This window comes from Equus przewalskii, chromosome 5 (assembly GCF_037783145.1).
Source record: "Equus przewalskii isolate Varuska chromosome 5, EquPr2, whole genome shotgun sequence".
Lineage (NCBI taxonomy): Eukaryota > Metazoa > Chordata > Mammalia > Perissodactyla > Equidae > Equus > Equus przewalskii.
In genome coordinates, this window is record NC_091835.1 from 84,796,531 (window position 1) to 84,821,277 (window position 24,747).

At 48.0% G+C, this 24,747-nt stretch overlaps 1 protein-coding gene across 2 annotated transcripts in view; it reads right to left on the bottom strand.

Annotated features, from left to right (window-relative positions):
- Nucleotides 1–24,747, bottom strand: part of CPM (carboxypeptidase M) — a 62,903-nt gene that overhangs the window by 14,047 nt on the left and 24,109 nt on the right. For both annotated transcript variants that reach the window (XM_070622017.1, XM_070622018.1), the window contains 4 exons: nt 11,960–12,057; nt 2,657–2,829; nt 1,084–1,268; nt 195–365 (listed from right to left, as the gene is read on the bottom strand). In XM_070622017.1, the coding sequence (XP_070478118.1) occupies nt 195–365; nt 1,084–1,268; nt 2,657–2,829; nt 11,960–12,057 (627 nt within the window). The remainder of the gene's footprint in view (nt 1–194; nt 366–1,083; nt 1,269–2,656; nt 2,830–11,959; nt 12,058–24,747) is intronic.

The following is a 24,747-nucleotide window of genomic DNA, read 5'->3' on the forward strand; positions in this document are numbered from 1 at the left end:
GGCAGAGAGGGACGTGTCTGAGCATCTCTCAAACCGTCAGTCACCTCCACTGCTCTTGTGGTGTTAGCTGACAGAGATGCTGGAAGGGACTGCACCGTGCCTAACGCATTCTGACAACTGCCAGGGTCAACGAAAACCAGCCAGCACCTCTGGGTGACAGCAACAGGAGAACGGTAGCATGAAGAGAAACTCACCTTTGAGTGGATACCAAGAGTATCCATTTGTAATCCCGTTAGGAAAGTTCATTTTGTTTTTACAGTGATCTCCTTTCTTCATGTTGGCATTTTTCGAAGCGTAGGTGTGAGCGAGGTATTGAAAAACGTCATCATCGGGGGTCAGGCTCCGGGAGTGTAATGTCCCGGTTGCTGTACATGAAGGACAGACCAAGACCTGTCAGCTGACGTTTGGGACAGAGGAGGCTCTCATGACACTAATGGGCAAGTACATCACCACATCAAACACAAAGCCGCCAATTTCCTAGAGAAATCCTCCGCCCATTTCCACGAGTGTCCACTCTACTCTTCTTCCTATGAACGTACACATGGCGGCATCACGCAAAATAAGCCATCTACGCATCCAGACTCCTCCTACATCAGCCCGGAGGTTAAATGTCCTCAAACACTCATGCGAATTTCTGGAGGGCAGTAACCTTTCCTCGGGGACCGTCGGCCTTAGATGAAGCCACTGTGATATTTTAAGTCCTTGGTACACATCTCGTCCCACAGAGTTTTAAGGGGAGTCAGCAATTATTACTCATATAATTAACAAAGAAAGCAAGGTTGTTCTGGTTTTATTTTCTTTCATTTCTTTTTATTTTCTTTGTCTCTCCTGTGAGAGAATCTAAATGCCCGATTTTACTATTTCACGACGAGTGTCACGTAACCCTGTTGTTGGCTGTCAGATCAGCCACATTGTCATCTACCGTTTACAGGTTGTAGCAGGGATGGCTCAGGGTTGGGAAAATAAGGCTTTCTAGCCCTGCCCGAGAAGCTACGTGGGGAGAGGAGGAGGGTACCCCACTCCGAGGCTGAGTACACAGTTGCAGTCCAGCCCGAGGACGCCCGAGCCGCCCCGTGTGCTTACCTGGAACCCCGTTATCAAACGGGTAGCTGGCCACCAGGGCCCCGCCGTGCAGGTTTGCAGAGAGGACAAAGGTCTCTGTTTTCAGCCACTCCATGACCGCCACCGTTTCAGGCTGCCTTGACACGTTATTAGATTCAAACGCATCGGGGAAATTTCTGTTCAGGTCATAGTAGTTGTTATTTTCCCTTTAAAAGAAAGAGTTTTTAGGGTTTACTGATGGCACGTGAGGGAGCGGATTCGTTCAGTGTGCAGCCCTCTGGCGTGGGCTCCCAGTGTCTTTACCAAGATAAACATAGGGTGGTGGGTGCTCGCCTGGGCAGCCTCTCACGATCCACCCCTGGCATCCACGCAGTGTGTGGTCCCCTCCCACGTGACGTGCCCTCGCCAGTGGGACAGCAGCTATCGTCATGTGAGCAGAGGGTTGGTAAGTGTGTGCATTCTGGGTTCTTGCTCTTGAAACACTCCCTTTTGGAACTCTTTGAGACCCCACGGTCAGGCACATGGAGAGTCCACACGGGAAAAGGAGGAGTCCAGGCGACAGCCGAAACAGAGACTCCAGACACCTGGGCCGGGCTCGTTGGCTCGGCCAGCCCCAGCCGGGCCCAGACCTCACGGTGCAGGGACCAGCCGTGCCGGCCTGCCCTGCGCAAGCGCCGAACTTGCAGAATCGAGGGTGGTTGCTTTAAGTACCTAAAATTTGGGGGTAGTTTGCTACATAGCAATTGATAACAGAAACAACAGGAACGTGCCACTTCATACAAACGTATTTTTGAAAAGTGGACTGGCCGTGTTTCAATATGCTAGAAAAACTTGAAGGGAATCAAGTGGTGAGATTTTATTTATTTTTGGTAAAAGCCAATAACTGCACAAATATAAATGTATATTAGACATAGGCGTTCCAAACTTCCTGAGGCAGCTTGAAACAAAACGAGCTGCTTAAATCAGAAATCCGACAAGACTCACTCTTCTTTGTGGTTAGTTCTTGTACTGGCTTAAAAAAATCAACCAGTAACGACCGAGGGCCTCAGGGCCGGGCCCTGGGGATTTCTCCACAATGCACAGGGCAGGATTCCCACCCTCGGGGAGCTTACTGTAGCCAGGAGAGAGACATCAAACAGGAAATCAGACCTTAAAACTGTGCTATGAAGATAAGGCGCCAGGAGGCAGGCCAGCGTGACTGGGACCTAACATACGACAGGTTCGGGGAGGAGTCTGAGGAGATGCTGTGTGAGCAGAGGTGGGCTGAGGAGTGGGCGAGGCGTGTGCAAAAGGGCTGAGGGGAGAAAGAAGCGGGCAGCTCCAGGAGGGGGAGGTGGGGCAGCGGGAGCAGAGGGGCGAGGGGGTGAGGGGGGCAGCTGGCGGGCTCAGGGGTCACTGAAGCCTGAAGCCTCAGTGAGGGTCTCACTTTTCATCTGATGGCAACAGGCAGCCCTGAGGAGGTTTCAGCCCAGCAGTGACCTGACGCGGGCTCTGAGATGGCTCCCCGGCTCCTCCACCAGCACCAAGGGGGACAAGCTGACGGGGGCCTTTCTGTTTTCTGTTTTCACATAAAGACAGATGAGCACCCCCGTACCTGCCATTGCTGTAAAAACAGTCGGGCTTTTTGACAGCTTCAAACCCGTCCGGGTTCATGGAGGGCATGATGTGGATGCGGGTGCTGTTGATCAGACGTGTGATCTCGGGGGCTTTTCCATCATTGGTTACGAGATAGTCGATCAAGTGGAGCAGCAGTTCCCGCCCCACAGTCTGCGCGTGTTGAGAGATAATGGGATGCTATTAGGCCAGAGGAACACAGTCCCCAAAGCACAAATTCCCCAACGAGCGATCTGCACATGATGTTTCAGACCAAAACCAGTTGAGACCACTGTTTCTCACGCATATTGATACTCTGGCAAGTGGCGATCAACTCTGGAGTGCTGAAAATTGTTAGTAAAAGTTATAAGAAAAATCTAAAACAGTTGCGGGCCAGCCTGGTGGCACAGCGGTTAAGTTTGCACACTCTACTTCGCTGGCCCGGTGTTTGCTGGTTCGGATCCTGGGTGTGGACCTACACACTGCTTATCAAGCCACACTGTGGCAGCATCCCACATAGACAAAATAGAGGAAGACTGTCACCGATGTTAGCTCGGGGCCAATCTTCTTCACCAAAAAAAGAATTAGAGTGGAGTAAAGGTTATTCTTATAATTTACTTGCTTTCTAAATTTTAGAGTCTCAGAAGGCGTGGGGTTCTGTGCCCACGAGCATGCATGGTGTGTATGAAAGCTGTCACGTATGTCTTGCTGGATAACAGACTGAGAACCACTGCATTCAATGTACGTAGATTTTAATACAGAAAAATCCAAGTTTGTAGCAAGCATAATTTAACTAGGTTTCAGATTTCCAAATTCCCCTACTTCCAAATTTCCCTCTTGCACATCTGTGCACTTTCTGCCGTATCTGTGGGTTCTGATCTTCACATCCTCATGTTTCTGAAACTCCAGTCATCTGCACATCATTCTCACAATTTTTTGCCGTATCTGCATATTATCTGTGCTATTGTTTAGTTTATATTTTCTTTAAATTGGCTCAATTTTTACTTACATTAAACATGAAAACCTTTGTGTCTTTACCGTTTTGTTAGATATATGTTTCTGATGTACATTAAAGTGAAAGCATGACCATGAAAATAAAAATGGTCACATCCACCTAAAATTATCTTATGTACCACCACCGACTGGGAAACTGAGGACCTGTGAGAAAGACTGATTGCTATACAATTCCCAAGGGAGAGATTTACTATTTTTCTTACTTAAAAAAAGTATTTCACATTTCAGCCTTATTTTAGAAAGGGTTGACTAGGCTACGTCAAGCTCTCCCTATAGTCCTGGGTTCGAGGAATCTGCTTCTGAGTGTGGAACGTTTACCTCCGACGTGAGATGAGGGGCTGTGGAGGGTTAGTCAGTGGGGACCCAGGGCCAGCGGGGATGGCACGAGGACGGAGCTGCAGAGGCGTTAATGTGGCAGAGGGCAGGAAGAGGGTTTCAGTCCCAGCTCCACGGTAGGAATTCACTGTCGTGACAAAAGGTGAGCAATCCCTCACTTTGTGCCCCTCACTGGCAAGCAAAGAGGCCGCATTTGATGCATTCGTTATCCTGACAAACTCAGAATAATTGAAACTGGGACTAAGAAAACTTAGAATATGTGAATTACAGATTCAAAGGTAGCCTGAAAATTCAGAGTGGAAATATACTCGATTCTGACTTCTGTTTTTTTCCTACTCATTTCTATCTCCTTCCACTACCTTGATTTTTATTTTTATGGTTAAAAATCTCACTTGAAAAAGTCCTGACAGACTAATAATCAAAAAAGTCAAGCAACCCACACGCTGGGTTTCCAATTCCGTGTTTTAAAAGCTCCAGCTCTTTGGAATCACCCTCCACGAGCTGCTCACTGGCTCCCTAGAAACAGTGGAGAAGGGGCCGTGGACGTTAATTTGTGCAAGGCGACTTTACGTGTGGAAAGTGGTTGATTCAAGGAGCTGTTCTGCCAAGGGGCTGGGGAAGAGCGGAAGCTATGGAGAGGGATGGCCAGGAACCACTTTAGCTCCTGAGATTTCCAAGTGCTGGTTGGAGACTGTAGGATGGTTCGATCAGAGGGAGAATGGATGGCTCAGACAGTTGGGAGGGAAAGTCGCGTGGAACCACATGGGGATTCTGATGGGCCTCCTCCGGGCTGCACTCGGGACTCAGATCATCCTCCAGTTCTTCCTGGAACTCAAGACACGAGTTGGCAATGAAATTCACCCAACCAAAAGCAAATGAAAACAGAGAGTAAAGGAGCTGTGGTTAAGGTATAGAACTGGATTAAGCCATGGTGACAGCCTGGGTACAGAACAGAACGTGAGGTTAAGGTTTATAATTAACAGAGAGGGTGGGGCCGGGCGAGAGGAGAGAGGTTTTTTCAAAGGGCTAATTTCTTCACTTCTCATGGCAAAGGGTCATAAGATACAACAAAAGTTAAAAGTACATCTTTGAAATGACTACAATTTCAAAGTTATTCCTACTTTTTTCCTTAGAAGAATCTTCTAATAAATTTTTTTGAGAAAATATTTATTAAGTTGACCAATTATTTTAGTTTCACTTCAGTTTGGTTCTGTTAAATTCAAGTAAAATTAAGTCTCATACTTCTTAAAAATAACATATATAATATGACACACATTTTATTTTATACCCTTTTACTTCCTCTCATCCTCTTACTACAGAAATAAGTATAGAAAGGTTTAGGAGGATGTCTGGCTAGTATTAGTCATGGTTATTTTGGAGTGACAGTACTCTAAATGATTTTTATTTTCTCTTATTTTTCTATTGTCTAATTTCTTCTAAATTAAACATGTTATTTTAAAAAACCAATAAAATCACGATAATTTCAAGGAAACAAATGTGTAACCAAGGTATTTTCTGTGTGCCTCCATATTCCAAAATGAATCCTAAGTTCTTCACTACAGAGGGTAAATAAAAATCTTGGAGATGTGATAAAAAACCAACTAAGAGTCAGATAATTTAAAAAATGCTGAAGTAAACAGATGAAATTTCAGAAGAAGTGAAACAAAGTCCTCTTTTTTTGTCAGGCCGTATTTTGCTGCCTCTAACAGCAGATTTATGCCAAATATTATTCAAATTAATTCTTCCCAAACTTAATATAAATGTGTCAAGCACTCATTCATGTTTTATATATAAACCTTCCTTCATTTAAAATTAAGTCTTTGAATTTGAAAGCTTAGAGAATCCCAATTTTAAAAAAGAATGTGGTCAAAACAGGTGCTATGAGCTGAAGGAGCCTTTCAGATGGCGCACTGCCTTCCGCCCCTGGAGAGTGCAGGCTGAACGAAGGGACCCCACCCACGCAGGGGCTTCGAGGCCAGACCAGCACAGCAGCTCCCGCGTATTTTGCTGACAATTCATCCAGCAGTTAAAATGGTGATAACCCAGAAAGCAGAGAACAAATTCTCTATCAGTTTTAGCTCAATTCACATTGAACTAAATCATGTTGGAATTTGCTAGATAGATAAAAATGAGTGTTCTAGCTCTTCACAGAATGCTTCCAAAAAATGGAAGAAATTTTTTGAAGAAACAGTCCCCAACATAGTAGTGTGTTGTCTGAGAGAGCACGAGGTGCGCAGAAACTTCAGCTATTCTGACGGTGGACTCTGTTTCTGGAACGCTACCCTGTAATGCAGCTTCTGGGGCACAAAGGAGCCTGTTACTTCTGGGGCTCCACAATAGCGTGCTAAAGATTTAATCCATTTATTGGATTGCCTGGCTAAATCCTTCTTCAAATATCAGCCTAAATACTACCTTATCTAGCACACTTTTCCTGGCCTCCCGAAGTCGGGGTTCCCTGACCTGCCTATGTGGTCCCTCACCCCACACCACGCCGTCCTAATGCTGCTCACACACCTTACACAGCCAGCTGACCTGGACTGACCAGCTCCCCCTGTAGCCCTGAGTCCCACCCAGCGCCTGGCATATCACATACTCAATGAGCGACTATTGATTACTGTTGACAAACCCACTACAACGTCAAGACCATGCTGAGGAGGAGCTTTCTGAAAACGTGAGAACTTAAGGTTCTCAGCAGGGGGGGGGGGGGGAAGTACAAATGATCAAGGGACTTTGTCTGAAGGATTTTCCACACTGAGGGAATTTTACAGGGCTGGGGGCTAACAATTCAGATCACGGCAAGGACTCAGGGTATCTGGTGACCATGGCCCAGCCTCACAAAAAGAGAGACGAAGAGAAAGAGGACGATTATATGAGGAATTTAATACATGCTTAAAGGCAATTAGATGCTTCACCTGGAATAAAGATCAGTCCTGTCTAAATCCAAAAACAAAGAATTCAGTGTGCAAGCCCCACTGTGTAACTGAGGACATTTTCCTCTCAGCTGGGGCACTGGTGGACAAATTGCTCGGGAAGCGGCATTGGGAAGGACAGGCTTTGATGTTTTGTTGTTTTGTTTTAGTGAGTTCAGAACCTCTGCTGCACGCTGACTACACATCCCGGATTTTCCAGGAGGGACACAATTTCAGATGTTATGTCCTACTGTTCAGGTTAACCATGAAAATACTCTCTAAATACAAACATTTACACGCTACATCTCCGCAACTCTCTCTCCTACCTAGAAGGTGTGTGAAAATCATTTATCCTTTATCCTTTGTTTTCAGACTGAAAAATATGGTCACTGTCATCCAGGGACTGTTTTTCCTTTCAACCTATCTATCTGCAATGCAATAAACTATAAATTAATGCCACCAAGTGTGAAATTCTGAGTGTGATGTGGATACTTGAAAAGTGTATACATGAAAAAACCATCATAGTAAAAATAATTCATTGATATTTAAGAAACAGAGCTTAAAAGAAACTCTATGGGGAAAAAAGAACCCGAATTGGCAATTCAGTTAAACTTAACAAACACACATCAAATCCCGGCTCCTATCTACTTGAGACCGTGGGCCCTGAGGTCAGGGAACCCAGGCAACCTGGCTCTGACCGCACTTCATCTGGCACCGGGTTAGCTTCAAACTGAGCACCCAACCTTTTAAGCACATAGTCAAGTCTCGCTTCAATATTTCCATGAGAGAGGAATTAGGAAAGTCTTAACAATCTAGAGATTACCAAGGTTAAGAATTTTTTTTTCTACAGAGTTTAAAAAACATGGGATACAAGATAGGCACAAAACAAGCTTCCCCACTCAGTAGGCTGGCATTACCCCTTCTAATTAAAACGATTAGACTTCAGGGGTCTCCGCACTGCCAACCAGGAGCCTAGAAGCCTACACAGATTGCACCTAGAACTGGGGTTTCTACAGCGAAACATGCCAGTGCGTGTGCAAACAAGGGCCTGGGTGACCCAGAAGAACACCTGCTAGTCTTATTAAAATGAGAAAGGTGGAAGCACAGAAATCTCTCTCCCTTGTTCTGAAACAGCGTGACCATCAGGGGACAAAGGCTTATCAAAGGCCGGCGGTGCTCTTAGCAGCCGGGTGTGGTTCTGCAGCTGTGCAGGAGGGGGCAGCAGAGAGAGGGCAGAAGGAAGGGCCAGCGAGGCGACTTGGAAGGCTAACCCCAGTAAGAGCCGGCACTCCTCTACGCCGTGAATGAGCCCAGATCTTCTCATCAGATGACACTGGCACAACTAGATATCCACCCAAACAAAATCACTTTGAGACAGATCACAGGTCTACATGTAAAAATGTTAGCAATGAAAACAACATTTCAAAGGCAGCAGAGAGTGGAGGAGGCAGACCCACAGCTGGGGAAGGCTCGGTGTCCAGGCTCCGAATTCTGACAGCTTAAGACCAAACACAAGCCTGGACCCCCTCTCAGTAAATGGGACGGGACTGACAAACTCGCCTTCTGCAAAGGGATCAAAAGAAGCGATGCCCATGAAGCACTCAGCGTGGTCCCTCCAGTAGAGGGTGACTGTCGTTATTCTGCTGTAAAGCACCATATAGAAGGTAACCTGCCAGCCTGTTCAACGTGGCAGAGTGAGCCAGTGTGACAACCAGAACATCCAGCACGTGGCCCTACCCCTCGTAGGATGACACTGATCTTCGTAAAAATGAAAGAATAAGGGAAATTCATACAGAACAAGAGTAGGATTACCTGCACCTCTTTTGTAACAATACTTATCTGCAAGTGGGCCATTTTAAGCTGATTTTGCTACCCGTTTGCTTTTGGCATTCCTGAGTCAGCTATGCTAATTAATTAGCCCAAACCCTTAGCATCGGCCAGACTAACCCATCTTCACAATTGCTAAGCTGTATATCAGCCAAAAATGTTTCACCTAAATCCAATAAGCCTTTAGATCTAACATGCAGTTTTAAGTCAACAAAGGGACAAGAGGCCCAAGTTCAATGATGGACACACAAAAGCCAGGATGTGTGACACACTGGAGGTCGGACAACTGAGCAAGTCTCTTTCTTAAGTCTGGTGTCATGAAAAGATGCTTTAAAAGCTAGGTTAAAAGAGGTTCCGGAATATATCAACCAAATGTGATGCGTGGTCCTGTACTGGATCCCGATTTGGACAATCTGGGGGACACTTTGAGGACAAGTGGGGAAACTAGACAGTGGGGTATAAGATGAAAACAGAATAAATATTTATTGACATGAAAAGAGTAGCTAATATTTAAAAAATGTTACAAATAGCAAATTAGCACAGCTCATTGGTAAAAAGTGCACACACACATAGAAATATCTGGAAGGATAAATAAGAGAATTAATAGTCCTAAATTTTGGAAGGTCAGTATACAATGTTTTTTTTGTTGTTGTTGATCTGTATTTTTTCTAAGATGCACATATGTTGATTTTGTAATAATAACATTGTAATAATAACATTATTTTTAATTTTAAAAAGGCAATTCTAAAACAAGGCAAAATGAGGTAAAAATTCATGGGGGAAAACAGCAGGTATCACCAACAGAACTGGGTCCTTCTGCTGCCACTGCTTACTGTGATCCAGCCAGGGTATTAAGTGTGACACGCACGCGTGCATACACACACTCTGCGGTGGGGTTCAGGGACAAGAAGAAACATTTTTAACACAGTGTGGTCAGTTCTGTCCACCGTGCGACCAGCCCCCTGCTGGGATCCTGCACACGAGGTCCACAAACTCCTAGAGGATCCGTGGACCCCGAGGTCAGCATTCAAAGTTTGTGCCAGAAGAGCCAAAAATCCATCCAAAGAAGGTTAAGAACCACTGCCCTAAAATGCTGGCTACGTTGCTTTTTAATAGCGGGTTCTTGAAAATGCTCTTTCAGTTCCAAAAGATCTGAGAGAAAAAAGATGAGTCAGGTGGCTAGACCCTCTGCTCCTGGGTTAAGCCATCACCTTCCCCAGCAGCTAGTGGCACTGGGGGCAGAATATATAAGATCTCAGATTCAGGATAATAAGTTTCTCAATGGCCCAGGGAGCTCCAGACACTGCTATCAGTGGGACACACAGAGGTAATGGGACTTCAGGTCCCTACCCCAAAATACACTGGGACCTTTCCCCCTGCCTCATCTCATTGCTTAGTGCTCCTCCCAGAAGCAGGTGAACGAGAGCCCTGACTGACGGGATACAGGAATGAACGGGAGAGCAAGATGCCAGAACTCTGGAGAGGACGTGGAAGGAATACGCAAACTCAGGGGTGAGTGAGGGAAAGACTCCTGCTTCTCTTTGCAAATGTCAGTTCAGAGGATTAATTTCTGAGCAGCAAGCTGCAACCTCTGAAATGCCAGGAATTCAGTAAATAAACTACTCATGTCAATGAGGGCCATATGTCTCTTATTAAAAATGGATTCCACGGCACCTTAATCAATAGACTAGGACATCTGGACTGCTGTCTGTAATGAACAGTTGTTTTATTAAAAACAGCTCTGGTCAGACTCCCAGTAAGATTAAGTGTCTTAAAGCTCAGCCTGTTATGCTCCAAAAAGTCACAGGGGGATTGAACTTCACCCACCCACAAATCAGGCTGAAGGACCAAGCCCTTTCTTAGAGGCAGGTGTTTGCATCTTAGCTCCAGCTGCAGGAAGCCCCCTCTCCAGGCAGGGTGGGTGGGGCGGTATGCCTGGAAAAGGCAGGCTGTGAGCGGTATGAGGGGTGGATCCAGTTCCTACAGAGCCTGGGTTTGGGAAGGGTTAGGCCAGAACCGGAAGCTCAGCATTTGATAGACACGCCCCCCACACTGCTGCAAATTCAGGAGTGTTTTAACAAGCCAGCAGGTGGTACTCTGGAATACGCATTGACTCTGCCACTCCCCGAAGCTGAGCACGTCCTGTCAGGTGCTACGCATGTCCCCACGTACATCTCCTTTACTGTGATGACGGAACTGTCTTCCTTTCCACTTGATTGCCCAGCTGTACAGGGTCCTCGCTAACAGGAAGTACTGCAGTTGTCATGTTCTTTAAACACTCTGAGGAAGTCAGGTGAGAAACAGAGGTGAGCATCTTCCAATGCCTGGCCAGAAGGACCATGCAGGCAGGAGAGGTAAAACAGTATTTTGCAAAGTATAAAATAAATAACACAAAACAGAATTTATCCCTGCTAAGTTGGAAAAGAGGCAAGACATTATTGCAGATTTTTTTTTTTTTTGAGGAAGATTAGCCCTGAGCTAACATCTGCTGGCAATCCTCCTCTTTTTGCTGAGGAAGACTGGCCCTGAGCTAACATCCGTGCCCATCTTCCTCTACTTTATATGTGGGACGCCTGCCACAGCATGCTTGACAAGCGGCATGTAGGTCCGCACCCGGGATCCGAACTGGAGAACCCTGGGATGCCGAAGGGGACTATGTGCACTTAACTGCTGCGCCACCGGGCCGGCTCCTGTTGTGGAACGTAAGTGTTGGTTGAATGGTGGGTATGAGAGAACTTTCTCTAAGTCTACACTTGAGCATTGAAAACATTGAGGATTAGATTAAGAGAAAGCAATGAAAGCATTTAAAAAGCCAAATAATAGGAGTTTGGTCAGCTATTGGAGATCCATTGATTGTTTTGAGTTGAAATATAAGACAGCTGCTCTGCTGGGTTCACCTTGCTGCGGACCAGGAGGTGGAAGGATCAACCAGGAGGAGGTGAGGGACGCGGCCACAGTGCGGAGCTGGGGCCTGGCTGTTCTTCCGGCCCAGCACAGAGAAGCTCCAGGTAACCCCCCCAGGGCACCGGGCAAACAACCAAACGGCTATGAGGGGTGCCGGACCCCGGTTCCTTGCTTCTCTCAGAAGGCCTAACACGATGGCCTTTCCAGATTCGTTGCTACGATTTATGCTGCTTCCTCAGCATGTACACAGAGCTCCAGAGACCTGAGGGGAAGTTCCTCTGGTGACATTTCAGATATTCAAGCCGCGTACATACCTCATCTCCATGCATGTTTGCCACGTACTTGAACTCCGGAATCCCAACTCTGTGTTCCTTTGGGAAGCGCCCCACAACAAGAACCCACAGGTTTCTGCCTTTACAGGAGAGAAAAAGGGAGAAAAATAAGCTGTCTTTTAAAATGATAAACGAACTCTGGGAGAATAAGAACAGGAAGCAAAGGGCGCAGCTTCTCCCCCGAGTGACGTTTCACGGAGACCTAAAAAATTCTGTGCTTAAAATGCAGTTGGCTCACTGCTGGCCAAAACCCTTTCAATTTAGCACAAATATTTAACTATTTTAGAATGTGATTTAAAAAATTTTTAAGCTAGGTAGATCTTATTTTTCCAAAATATGTATATACTTTGCTCTGAGTTCTTAGCGCATTATAGAAATGATCTTGCCAGTTCACACAATTATATAAACTTACGTTATAGTGGCTGTTGACTGAGAGGGTGCCAAAACTCTCCCTGCAAGGAAAGTGAAGAGAGCAACAGCAATAAAACCTGTGACTCAGAAGAGAGATTGCTTTTAAAGTGAGAAATCCCGGATCTTGTATTCAGATGCTGGTGTAACGCAGCTCTTTGCAGTGGGTGTCCCTGACATCCGTGAGTCCTGTCAGGTGACCTGGGAACCACAGTCCACCCTAATAACGCCTCGGGGCAACGCCTCCCTGCGCCACAGATGCTGTGATCCAGGCAAGGATGGGCAGAGACATCTGGTCTGTGCGACATCACAGCTGGTCCTCGTTCACCCTTGTCACAACCCTTGGAGATGGATTTTCAACCAAACTTTACAAATGAGAAAACTGATCACCAAAAAATACTAAATATAAACTGCTTATGATCACACGGCCTGGAAGAGGCTGTGATTTGAGCCCCAAAGCCAAGATCTGAGTCCTGGCCCCTGTCACTTCAATTCTGGCGCTCCTTCCACAGACGAAAGCTGCCCGTCTCAAGAGGCTCGGTGTCCTAATCAGTGAGGTGAAGAGATCTCTTTCAAATCTAAAATCATCTGGCCCTTCTAATACAAACGCTTTAAAATGAGAGACTGGGGAATGTATGCTTCACATCTGTCACATGTTACAAAGTTCAAACCTCTGTGATACCTGAGCCCTTGGTGGAATTCCATAGCCCAGGAACAGAATCAACGGCAGCCAACGGGCTACCTCGGAGCAGGTTTCTGCAGAATTCAGATCCAGTTCCTTAAGTCAGGGTCCCACAGGCTGGGGAACACTCAGCTGCCATGAGGAATCCAGGAAGAAGCAGATACTGGACTTGTCTTTTTCACTATTTATTCTTAATTTATTATAAGAATATTTTAGGGAAATTTGTCATGGCAGGGTGACGCTTTAAATTTAGTAACTGCAGGAATTCTCAGAAAACACCCATAAAATGCAGTTTATCTGATTGATGCCACCTGTTCAGTGCAGAATCCTCATTCATTCATTCACCCGTCCATTTATTTAGTATCACTGAATCCAGGCATTCAACCCGTGATTACGCTGGACAGGTGGGTCACTGTCTCTACGCCCAGTGAGGTGTTGATCTAGAGGAGAACAGCAACGCGCAAACAGATCATTCCACCGGACCGTGACATGTAGGATCACAGAGGTGTGTGTAAGGTACTGCTGTGGATGTGGAATAAAAGAAGAAATGGTTAACAGTTTCCAAGGACGGGGATCACGTACAGCTTTGCAGACGTAGAGTTTTAAGCTGACTTCTGAACAAGGTTCGAAGGAGGATTCTGAGTGTGCCATGTGTACAAGTACAGTCCCTCCTGTGGTTTCCCACCAGCACGATTCCATTAACCAGAACCTTCCATTCCCCAGTAGCACCAATTCTCAGGCACCTGGAGCTTCAATTCCACAAGGTTAACGTGCTCATGTGAAGCAAGGCAGAGCTTTTTCTGAGCGAGCGACTTGAACCCGGGTCTTCAGGTTTCCTTCTGGGCATTTTTTTTTTTGAGGAAGATCAGCCCTGAGCTAACTACTGCCAATCCTCCTCTTTTTGCTGAGGAAGACTGGCCCTGAGCTAACATCCATGCCCATCTTCCTCTACTTTATATGTGGGATGCCTACCACAGCATGACGTGCCAAGGGGTGCCGTGTCTGCATCCGGGATCCAAACTGGTGAACCCCGGGCCGCCGAGAAGCGGAACGTGCACACTTAACCGCTGTGCCACTGGGCCGGCCCCTGGGGAATTCTTTTCTGTAGCTATTAATGCTCTTAAAGCTGGAATAATCACAGATTTGTACAGAATCTGGTCTAGTCCTGCACAACCAAGGGAAAACATTCCATGTCATCTCAGCAGAACCTTTACAATCGTTATATGTACAGCTCTCCACCTGCCACAGCCGGCCTGTCACATAAAGGACAGTGAGAGACAACAGGAACCTCACTCACCATGGACACCCAGTACGATCAGGTTGAAGGAAGGAGGGAAATCAAACCAATAAACCCTGAGTGAAGAAGTACTCTGGTGAGTAACTCAATCTCAAGTTTAGCACCAATGGCCCCCAAGTGAACTGCAAGATGGGAAACTCACCTTGAATAACCCCAATGGCACAAAGTCTAGGAATGAAAACCAAACAATGAATCTGGAAGACACTCACGCAATGCTTCTGGAACGACAGGCCTCCTGAAGCATTTTAATCACCCTCTCCAACAAACACGGGCTATCTCTGGCTTAGACCAGAGTAGATGCACAAAGGACAAGGTGTTTACTTTTCACAGCCCACCTGCCAAGATGAGGGTAATTTAAACAAGAGTTTTGTTTTTCTATCAAGGTTGGAAAGGTTACCCTTTATTCCCAAAGTTCTTGGTAACAGCAGGTGTGCTAAAGAGCTCTGACATGCTTGGCCTCTTTCTCCTCACGACAAAGTAAGTGGAACTTGGATTCCAAATGCTTCAGTATCTATATTCAGGAACTCACTCGGGGCTTGACACAAGTCCCGGCGGTGTGACGTGCGTGCCCAAATGGGTTTGCTTGGAGGATGGAGAAAAGTCTTACGCTCCAGAAGGATTCACAAAAACCCACAAGACAAGAAAGCACTGGGGGAGCTCAGGAGAAAGCGGGAGCTGGGAGAATTAAGTACAGCTTCAAAGGTGGAAACGGGGGGAGTGCCATTCCCACGTCAGAGTCACCCGGACGCTCGCAAAAACGCCAATGCCTGAGCCCCGGCTCCTAACCACACTCCAGGGGTGAAGCCGGACCCACAGGCTCCCTGGGCGGCTGTGAGGCCCACTGAAGGGTGAGCGCTGCTGAGCCCGGGGCAGTGACCGTCCAGAGAGAGCTGGGAGGGAAATTGTCTCATTTTACACACAATCATGAACGTGCAGCAGAAGTATACTTATCAATATGGAAGCACCTTTTTAAACGGCATCTTGTCATAGGAATGCATTACCACTTAGTCAACCAACGCTCTACTGCTAGGCGTCTGACAATAAGTAATTTTACGTAAATTATAGCGCGTCTGCCAAAATTACGTACAGAACTTACAATAAAAATATTTTACCAAGTGAAAGAAATCTGAACGCAAAATTATACAACTACAACCACATAAAACAGACTGTTCATTAAAAAAAAAAAACCATGGACGGAAATAGCCCCACAGCACATAAAGCTTCAAATTAAACAACGGACGAGTCCCCACGAGAACGGAAAACAGCACAGTCAGTGTTTAGGGCTAAGTGTCAGGGTGATAGAACCAACTCATTTTTTTTTCACTTTTCCATCTTTCCAGCTTTTTTTAGATAAAAGACCAAGTCCTATTATTCATCAAGTCCAGACACTGTGTGCCAGGCATGATGCTAGCACTGTTACTGGTCTTTATAAGCCCTCTGTGTGGTGGGCGACAGCCACAATTTATTGTTGAGGATCTGACTTAAGTGGCAGAACCAGGCTCAGCCCCAGGTCTGTCTGAGTCCAAACTGTGTGCTCCTCCGAGGACCCAGCTGCCTCAGTCACCTCGAACAGACAGACAGGCAGGAGCCACCCCACGCTGGGGCAAGGCTCCCAGGCAGCTCTCTCAGCATCGTGTTGCTACAGTCTGCACCTGGAGCAGGGTCCAGGCTGACACCTGGCTGTGACTGACTGAGCCAGGGCCAGACAGCTGAGAGGCACCCTGCAGGACCACGCCATGCTGAGTGCTGCCATAGCAACCCTGGTCAGACTGTCTACTCTGAGAGCTTCAGGAGGACACACCCAGAGAGAAGCAGAGACCTGCCCGTGTGGCCGGGTCCAGGGAGCACAGCTGCAGTGATGATGGGCACGTGGCCATAGTTCACGAGGCTTGTTGCATGTATGGTCTTGTCCACGAGGCTCTGGTACCCAGAGTGATGGAGCAGCTGCTGGTGTCCCAGACTTGCACATCTCTCCATGTATCCTCACAGCTACCCTTTGACCTAAGTCACAGCTTGAGAGAGCTTGCCCACTGTGCCGAGTTTCAACGTCCTCATACGTAAGTGGGAACAGCAGCTCTACTGGTGGGACTGTTGTAAGGCTGGCAAGTTCCTTCTGCCTTCCCTAAGAAGGAGCCACAGCGCTGACACCAAACCTTCAATTTCATGTGTGCACATTCCCATTTGCACACACACGGAGCTCATCACATGAGAGTGTACGAGGGCCCACATCAGATAGTGGAGGTGTCTCCAGAAGAGGCGAAAAGAGCACGTCACCTAGGTCAGGGCAAACACAGCCTCCAAAGTCACAGGTCCTCTGGCTTTGAAATGGGGGCAGAGGTTCCTGCTAAGTGGCTCATTACAAAAACAAAACACAAGCAGCACACAAAACAGGGAGAAAAGGCATGGGCCATGTTTCCAGGTCGGCTATGCCTGCATAGCAGAATCACTCACAGCTCGGAGCATTGGACCCATCTTCATTTAACCCTGACAACTGTCCTCTCACACAGGTGGACACGATCTGCAGTGACCTCACGAAGCAGCGGGTCTCCAAGTATGGTCCCAGGACCAGTAACACCAGCGTCACCTGGAACTAGTTAGAAGTGCATACTCTCAGGCTCCCCCTACAGTCCTGAGCCAGAAACTCCGGAGTCAGGATGCACAGTCTGCTTGAATGAGCTCTCCGGGGATGCTCACACACACCAAAGAACCAGTCACCAGGGGTGGAGCTGGTCGTCTGTCTACAGAGCCTGCTCTGTTCTTAACCTTACGTCGCACTGCTCTAGTCACCTAAGAGATGGAAAATATCAAAGACAGAATCAAAGAAAAATCAAAGAAAAGTGGACCGTGCCCCAAGCTTACTATGCACCATCTCCGGCGTAGAGATTTCTTTTGCTCTCTGCTCTGCAGAATCGGGAATGGCAGGAGGAGATTGACAGGACGCTCTGAGGACGGTTTGGGAAGTCAAAGCTGTTATCTCCTCCCTCTGATGTGCAAATCCAAAGCTGGTTTGCAAACGGGTGCACAGTTTTGTCCCCAGACTGGTCATCACTGGAGGACGACGGGCAGGCCTCGAGACCTGGTCCCAGGTCGTGGAATCTGGAGAGGCTTCAGGGACCTGGCGCATCAGGGTTTTCCCTGAGATAAGTTTGGTGACTAGTCAACAAAGACTCGGCAGCAAAAGTAGGAGGAGGAAGTAGCAGCCAGAGCAGGAAAGATGTGGACAGACCGCCTGCTCTGTACACGTCACGCCTCTGGGACACGACATTCGCGCAGACGCCCTCTCTCGGGCAAAGCCCCAGAGTTCACCGTGGCTTCTGTACTGAGTTGAGGGGTTCTGGCAGACACCGTGAACACCCATTCTGCCCGTTTCTGTACTTGCAAAGCCAAGAACCCAAACTCGGACAGATGCGATGCACCCCCAAGTCAGCCGCCTGAGCCCCACGCAGCTTACCTGCCATTTTCCATGTGGTGGCTGGGATTCCTGACCTTGTGTAGGAACAGAGGAGCTTGTCAGGGGTTCAGAGGAATTGGGTGTCCCAGGTCCGGCTGTTCCTGTGGGAAGAGCAGGTGCTCCACGGCCTGGAAGCCAACAATGGGCTGACTATTTCTTTTGCACGGGGCAATTCTAAATTCTACTTCACACCACGAGTTTTGTGGCTCAGTTTAATATGGGGATGAGGTGGGCACAGGAGGCATCCTGGAACTCAGAGGCAGGTGTTGAACCCCAATGTCTGCTGCACTGGCATGTCCTCTGCACAGAGACCTTGCGCAGGGTCCAGGGCGGACACCTGCCATGTGAGTGTGGCCTGGGCCCAGGGGAGGCTATGGGACCTAGTGGTCACCAGGGCTCTTGCATGGGTGTCAAGCCTGCTTTCCCAACTGGTCCTCCAGCTGTAGATGCCCACGGCCACCTTCTGCAGACTCAGCGTTCCCGTCATCTCACACACTGACGGGCCAGGCCTGGACGAGGAGGCTTCGAGCAGCTGAGGGTGCCAGCCCTGCTCCCACACCGCTACACAAACGCTCCCCCGCATCGGGCCCCTTTCCGTACCACAGGCCCAGCCTCATCTTCGCCGTGTTGTCCTCAATTGCACCAATAAATGCATCACTGGATTTTCAAACCCTAGGATCCCATAAGACCTAACCCCATAAGTGTCCGCAGGCTACTCTGACGTGCCCTGAGTTCTCCTTTTTTAGACTATTTCTATAAAATGACATCACAAGCTTTGCCATTGAAAACTTTCTGGTCAAGAAAATAATCAAACACCATCCTGCCTTTCAGTTGGTTTTCTAAGGGTTTCACATGGACAAGTCTTACTTTCTTAACGATCCCGTCAGCACCGCCCGGGCCGTCCCAGCCTTCTCCTCCCTACTGTGTGGGTGTGTCTGCTCAGTAAATCAGGGTCCTCCACAGGGCTCAGGTCCCCTCTCAGCAGGGGCCTCTGTATCACTGGTGGTCCAACACTCAGCGCCCTGCTGAACTCAGGTGTGGTCACCTGTTCTCGCCGATAAACTGTGGGTAGAAATGACTCCTTTCACTTCTGGAAAGGAACTTTAAGAGCCAATGTGCGCTTTCTATCTCATTTCCCTCAGTCATAAGACAGGCATTTCAGGAGAGGCTGCTCTGTTGGCGTGGGTCCTGAAGGAGAGGTGACAGAGACCAGAGTTGCCACTGACCCACGAAGGACGTGTAATGAGAGTAGACAGAAACCTTTATCTTGCTGTTATAAACCACTGAGATTGGGGGGCTTTTCTTTCTGCAGTATAGTCAGCCTGCCCTGTCTGATGCACCCTCTGCACTGACCCCAACCCCAAATTATCTTTCCCTCCACCGCGTGTTCATTATTCTTACTGCTGATACGAGTGTTTCTTCAGGCAGGGACGCCCAGAACCCTAAGATTTTGGGGAGGTGACCCAGAAATGAGGAAAGTTTAGAAACTAGGCTTTAAAACTACTCATGTGGCACGGATCCTACAAAAGCCTCCGTTAATAACGTTCTCATGTGTAGCTGCTGCTTCTCTGTCCAAACAATTGGCTGCTAACCATGTCGTACAGTTTTGTTTTTATAGCACCAGAAGGTGTCGTGCGCATTCACGGGATCTACTGATTGACAGTGACAGATAATAAATCAGTATTAAAATGCACTGGAGACACTGTATTAAAAAGGAATACCATGGTGAGACCTCACTGGCGAAGCCCATGGCTTGGAATTGTTTCCTGGGTGACTCATGACACCTGCACGCACCAGCAAACAGCACTTGCATGTGGACAGATGTGACTCCAGAGCTGAAGGACTGCCCTGAATTCTAGGACGCGAAGCTGGGCATGAACAGAGAAGAAAGAACAACAAAAGGGCCTAAGTTGCCACGTGGTACGTAAAGAGGGGCAACCCCAGGCGGGGTGAGCAGAGGAGGCCGCTTCAGGACGCGCTGAAACACTGTGGACAAACGGTCATCCAGTGACCTGCTGGAACCTGGCCCACCTGAGGCCAGGAACCAGAAACTGGACGGCAAGACCTTGGCTAAACACAGCAATGGGGCCAAGCCGGGAGCAGCAGCCAGCACTGCAGCCAGCAACTGCAGCCCCGTGGGTCAGATGCGGCTGCCCCAGGCGACCAGACCCGTCTGCAAACCCTGGTACGAACTCCAAAAACTTCAGGTACCTCTTCACTGTATAAGCCACCATGCTGTACAAAGGCTTAACTATTCACTCTCTCACTTATTCGTTCAACAAACATGCATTGAATGCCTCTCCTGAGCCTGGCCTTCCGTCAGCTGAAAGAGATGTAAATCACTAACTGATTATATTGCCCTGAAAAACACTAATTTTGTACTTCTGACATTACTTTCATCATTTGAAAAAACGAACTCCAAAGGAAGTACAGCGCTGGTAAACTTTCTGTTACTTGGGGTTAATCGAACGTGAGTCGGGTCACCTGGCTCTGTTGCTTGTCCTGCAGTGGCTCCCAAGACATCGAGGACAAGCCCAGGCCCTCTGTGTGGCACCCAGGCCTCCACGGTCTGTCCCCTAGCTGCCTCGAGCCTCCCACCACAACCCCGCACACCAGGCTCTGGCCATTCTTAATTACGTGCAGTCCCACGTGTGCCGACCACCCGCCGCTACACCGCTAAGGCATGCTTTCTCTTCCTTGTGGACAGTCCTCTGTGCATCTGGCCACAGGCCACTTCCACCCGCCTTTTCAAGGCTCAACCAAAAGCCCCCTCACACCAACACCTTTCTTACCCTTCTCCTTCCTCGGTCCTGTCCCGTACCAGCCTGAGTCACTCTCCCTTTTGAGCTCCCAGAGTACGTCTGCAACCCTCTCCCAACACTCGGAAACCACAGGCTTTCCTGCAGGCGAGGGACCATGTGCCCCTGTGCCTGCAGCACGTGGTGCAGTGCCTGGCACACACAGTGGGTGACTGGTAAATGACAACTAAATTAACAGCTAGGGACGTCCGGTTGGAGCCGGGGTCAGCCCTGGTCCAGAGATTCAGTGGAGCTGTTTTCCAGGATTGATGGAAAAGTCTGCAGCTGGTCTACGAAGTGTGTCTTGGGTGGGCTCTGAGAAGCATCCAAACTTCTAGGTGAGCTGCAGAGTCGATGGCCCCCCTCAGAGTATCCGTAGAAGAGCGTGCCGAAGCCCCAACCAAACGCGGGCTTCGAGTCGGACTCTTCCGACATCACGGGAGATGGGGTTTCATTTGCTTACAGTTGCCCCCACGGCACCAATGCTGGGAAATGACACCTGGGAAACGCACAGGTTAGGGTCCACTGATCTCTTCCCGACCAGGCGAAGGGGGAGCTTTGGGGATTTCAATTTCTAAATCCGGATTCTTCTGATTGCTCAGGGACATTTCATTTTTCTTTCGTTTTTTTAAGATTAGCACATGAGCTAACAACTGTTGCCAATCTTCTTTTTTCTTCTTCTTCTTCTCCCTAAAGCCCCCCAGGACATAGTAGTATATTTTCAGTTGTGGGTCCTTCTAGTTGTGGCATGTGGGACGCCACCTCAACGTGGCCTGATGAGTGCTGCCATGTCTGCACCCAGGATCCGAACTGGCAAAACCCTGGGCTGCCAAAGCAGAGCATGCGAACTTAACCATTCGGCCACGGGGCAGGGCCCACTTTTTCAACTGATAAAAGGAAAGGAAAAATATGAAGATGCATTGAGTTGGGATAAATTTTTTCTTCTTCTTCTTTTCTGATTTCAGTAGTCAAGACTCCCAGAGAAGCGGAGCGGCTTGTCTCCGTAATCACCCCCATCACCCCAACAGGAAGGTGGCAGGAAGTGCCTCCGCCCTCCTCCTCTCGCAACCCCACCCTCTCGATTCCTCCCACTCGACTCCCAGGCCCGAGGCTGACAACTCTGTTCCCCTTCCTCTCAAATTTTTAAATTTTCAGCTATAAAATTGTAAGAAATTTTTAAAAACTTGAGTTTTAATAATGAGCCATAATTCTTACGTCCCAACCATGCTAATTTCTCTATGTTTCATCCAGCGACAGGAAACTTGCTTTTATAAGTCCCTGAAGTAAAATTCTCTAGAGGCCTCATACTATAAAAAGCTGAGAACCTCCCTTCTTGGTCCCTGGGGAGAGAAGTCAAACGAAACCAGATCGACCTTCTGAAGAAAGTTCAGCAATAATAGCCAAGTTGAACGTCATCTTAAAGTACAAACAAGGACCTGAGAGTGTTAAACGTTCTCTTCGGAGATGCACGCATTACAGCCGGCGCTATCCGCTTCCTGTCCGTTTGAGGGCTCTCTTTTATGGCTTGTCAGGGGCATTCTGGCTCAGCGCTGATGTTTTGTTTTTCTCCCCAGTGGTGTTTTTATTTCTTGTGAGTTTCTGTGGGTGTCACACAGCTGTAATTTATGAGGTCAATTCAGATCCATTTGCCCCAAAAAACCCGGTCTGTTAGAGGCCTGCTCATCCTCATTGCCTCTTTATTGCTACCATAAGAGAGCTCAGCTTTCAGTGGCAGGAACAATGGCAATTACTTTGGTAGTTTCCTCATAAGCCACTTTGGAGAATGAAGACTTTCTCTTTGACATCTAGACTTCTTAAAAGAGATGCCATATCCCCTTAGGGCGCCGGATGTAACGACACGTGCAGGGTCGAGAGTCAGACTGCCAGGGTTTAACCCCAGCTCTGCCACTTACGAGCCAGGTGGAATTGGGTGAGTTGCTTCATCTCTCAGTGGATCGGTTTTCTTATCTGTATTGTGGGATTAATGGTACCCACACCTCATGGGGCTGCTATCTCATTTAATCCTCACAAGCCTTACAAACTGTGCCAGGAACAGGGTGAGCACAGGTTGCCTTGAGGGCTGAGTGCGCAGAATCGGGTGATGAGAGACCACAGACCCCAGCAGACGATGCAGCATCAGAGCAGTCAAAGAAAAGTTTCAAAGATAAAGTGTCCATAAGACGTGGATAGAGACTTATGCCAGCAGTCAGCAGAAACGTACGCTCCAGAAGATCTCACACTCTCCACTGTCCGAGGGCGACCCGAGAGCTCGCAGATAAGGGAATGGGTCAGTGACGCAAAACTGGCTCAGAGTGAACTGGTCAATGTCCACAAGGGCAGGAGGACCGGCCTTGGTTACGTGACTCAAGAGACACAAGGCTGCACGCAGTGTGTGAGCCTTGGTTGGATTCTCAGAGAAAATAAGTGAGAAAGGGCATTCTTGGGGAACCGTAAAAACGGAGTCTGCCGTTCACTGAGTGGTTATTATTTTTCTTTGTTTGACAGTGTGTGCTGTGGTTGGGTAGGAAGAGGTCATTTTTAGATAATGTGCGCTCAAGCGCTTAGTAAAGAAGCACGCTACTCACCATTTCCAAGAGTTCAGCAAAATCTGCAGACAGAGCTCAGCAGAGGGAGAAAGCAGATGTGGCCGAATATTCACAACAGGTGGATCTACACGAAGACTCCTTGAGTATTTATTTTATTATTTTTGCAATTTCTCTATAGGTTTGAAAATTTTCAGAATAAAAAGCTGGGGGAAAGCTTTAAAAAAGGTCAAGTTAAAAAGTCCTGGCCTGATCCCTCAGCCTCTGCCGCTTGTACAGGTGAGATGCGGGGCCTGGGGGCCAGGGCTGCTCACCTGAAAGGTGAAGTCGTGAGGACGGGAGTGGGGCCGACGGCGGCAATCCACAGGCTGCCTCTTCCAAGGGAAACACAGCACCGTAACCGGAAAAGGGTTAAGGATGACCGCGTAAACCATCCAAACCCACGGCCAGGAGCTTACTAAAGCTCTGTATCCATCGAGAAAGAAAAATCACCTCGATGCAAATGTGAAGGTTAACCAAAGGACAGCCACTTTTTATTTTTATTACAACTGGGAAAAAAAACTACAGAAATATTTTTAAATAATACAACTTTTGTGACCATTGACCTGCTGGTCAAAGAGTCATTAATCTAGCAAAGGCCAAGTGGTTAATGCAGGCTAAGAATAAGGGATGCTGGGCAGTTTTAGTAATGACTTCCATGTCTTCCTCAGGATTGGGCTTTGGATGGGGAAAGAAAGGAATGTAAGTGGTTGCGATTGTTCCCTCTGCCTGACCCGATCCCCACTCCCCTTGGGGCTCTGGGCAGAACAGAGCAGCAAGACTGTTACAGGAGAGGAAGTGATGGGCGGGGCAGGCGGGCTGCCGAGGAGGAGAGTGGGGAAAGAAAGGCCTGAAGGTCACCCCGCCTGGAACAGGGGAAGCCCAGTGCCACCCAGCAGACACCAATGCAGGACTGCGCGTGTGTGACTTTCAAGGATCCTCCCAATTTATCCTTTAACAAAATCCCAGCAAATACTTGTTGTCAACAGACTTAAGAAGGCACGTGATAAGCACTCATCGTCTTTAAAAGGAGTGTGAACATGAGATTTATTTACATTCTGTTTCTGTGCATTTTTTTTGCTGAGGAAGATTCGCCCTGAGCTAACATCTGCTGCCAATCTTCCTCTTTTTGTATGTGGGCCACCACAGCGTGGCCACTACAGACGAGTGGTGTAGGCCTGTGCCCAGGAACCAAACCCAGGCCGCCGAAGTGGAGGGAGCCAAACTTAACCACTAGGCCACTGGGGCTGGCCCCCTCGTTTTTAATGTGGTCAAGACTGTGAGCATACTTTTAACACTGTGGTTCTAGATCATTTAAACCATGAGCTGGTGCTAGCTAATTTCCGTCACAAAGTAGCATGTTAAATTTGCCATACCTACTGTTGCAAAGTCAATACGAATATAAACATTCACTTTAAAAAGAAACAGAACAAGAACCAGCGCCCAGGCATTCCCATCACGGCCACGCCTGCTGCAGCCACGCCTGCTGCAGCCACGATCGGCAGATCTCTCGAGCTGACGCAGCAGATCCATCAGCAACGACCACTCACGG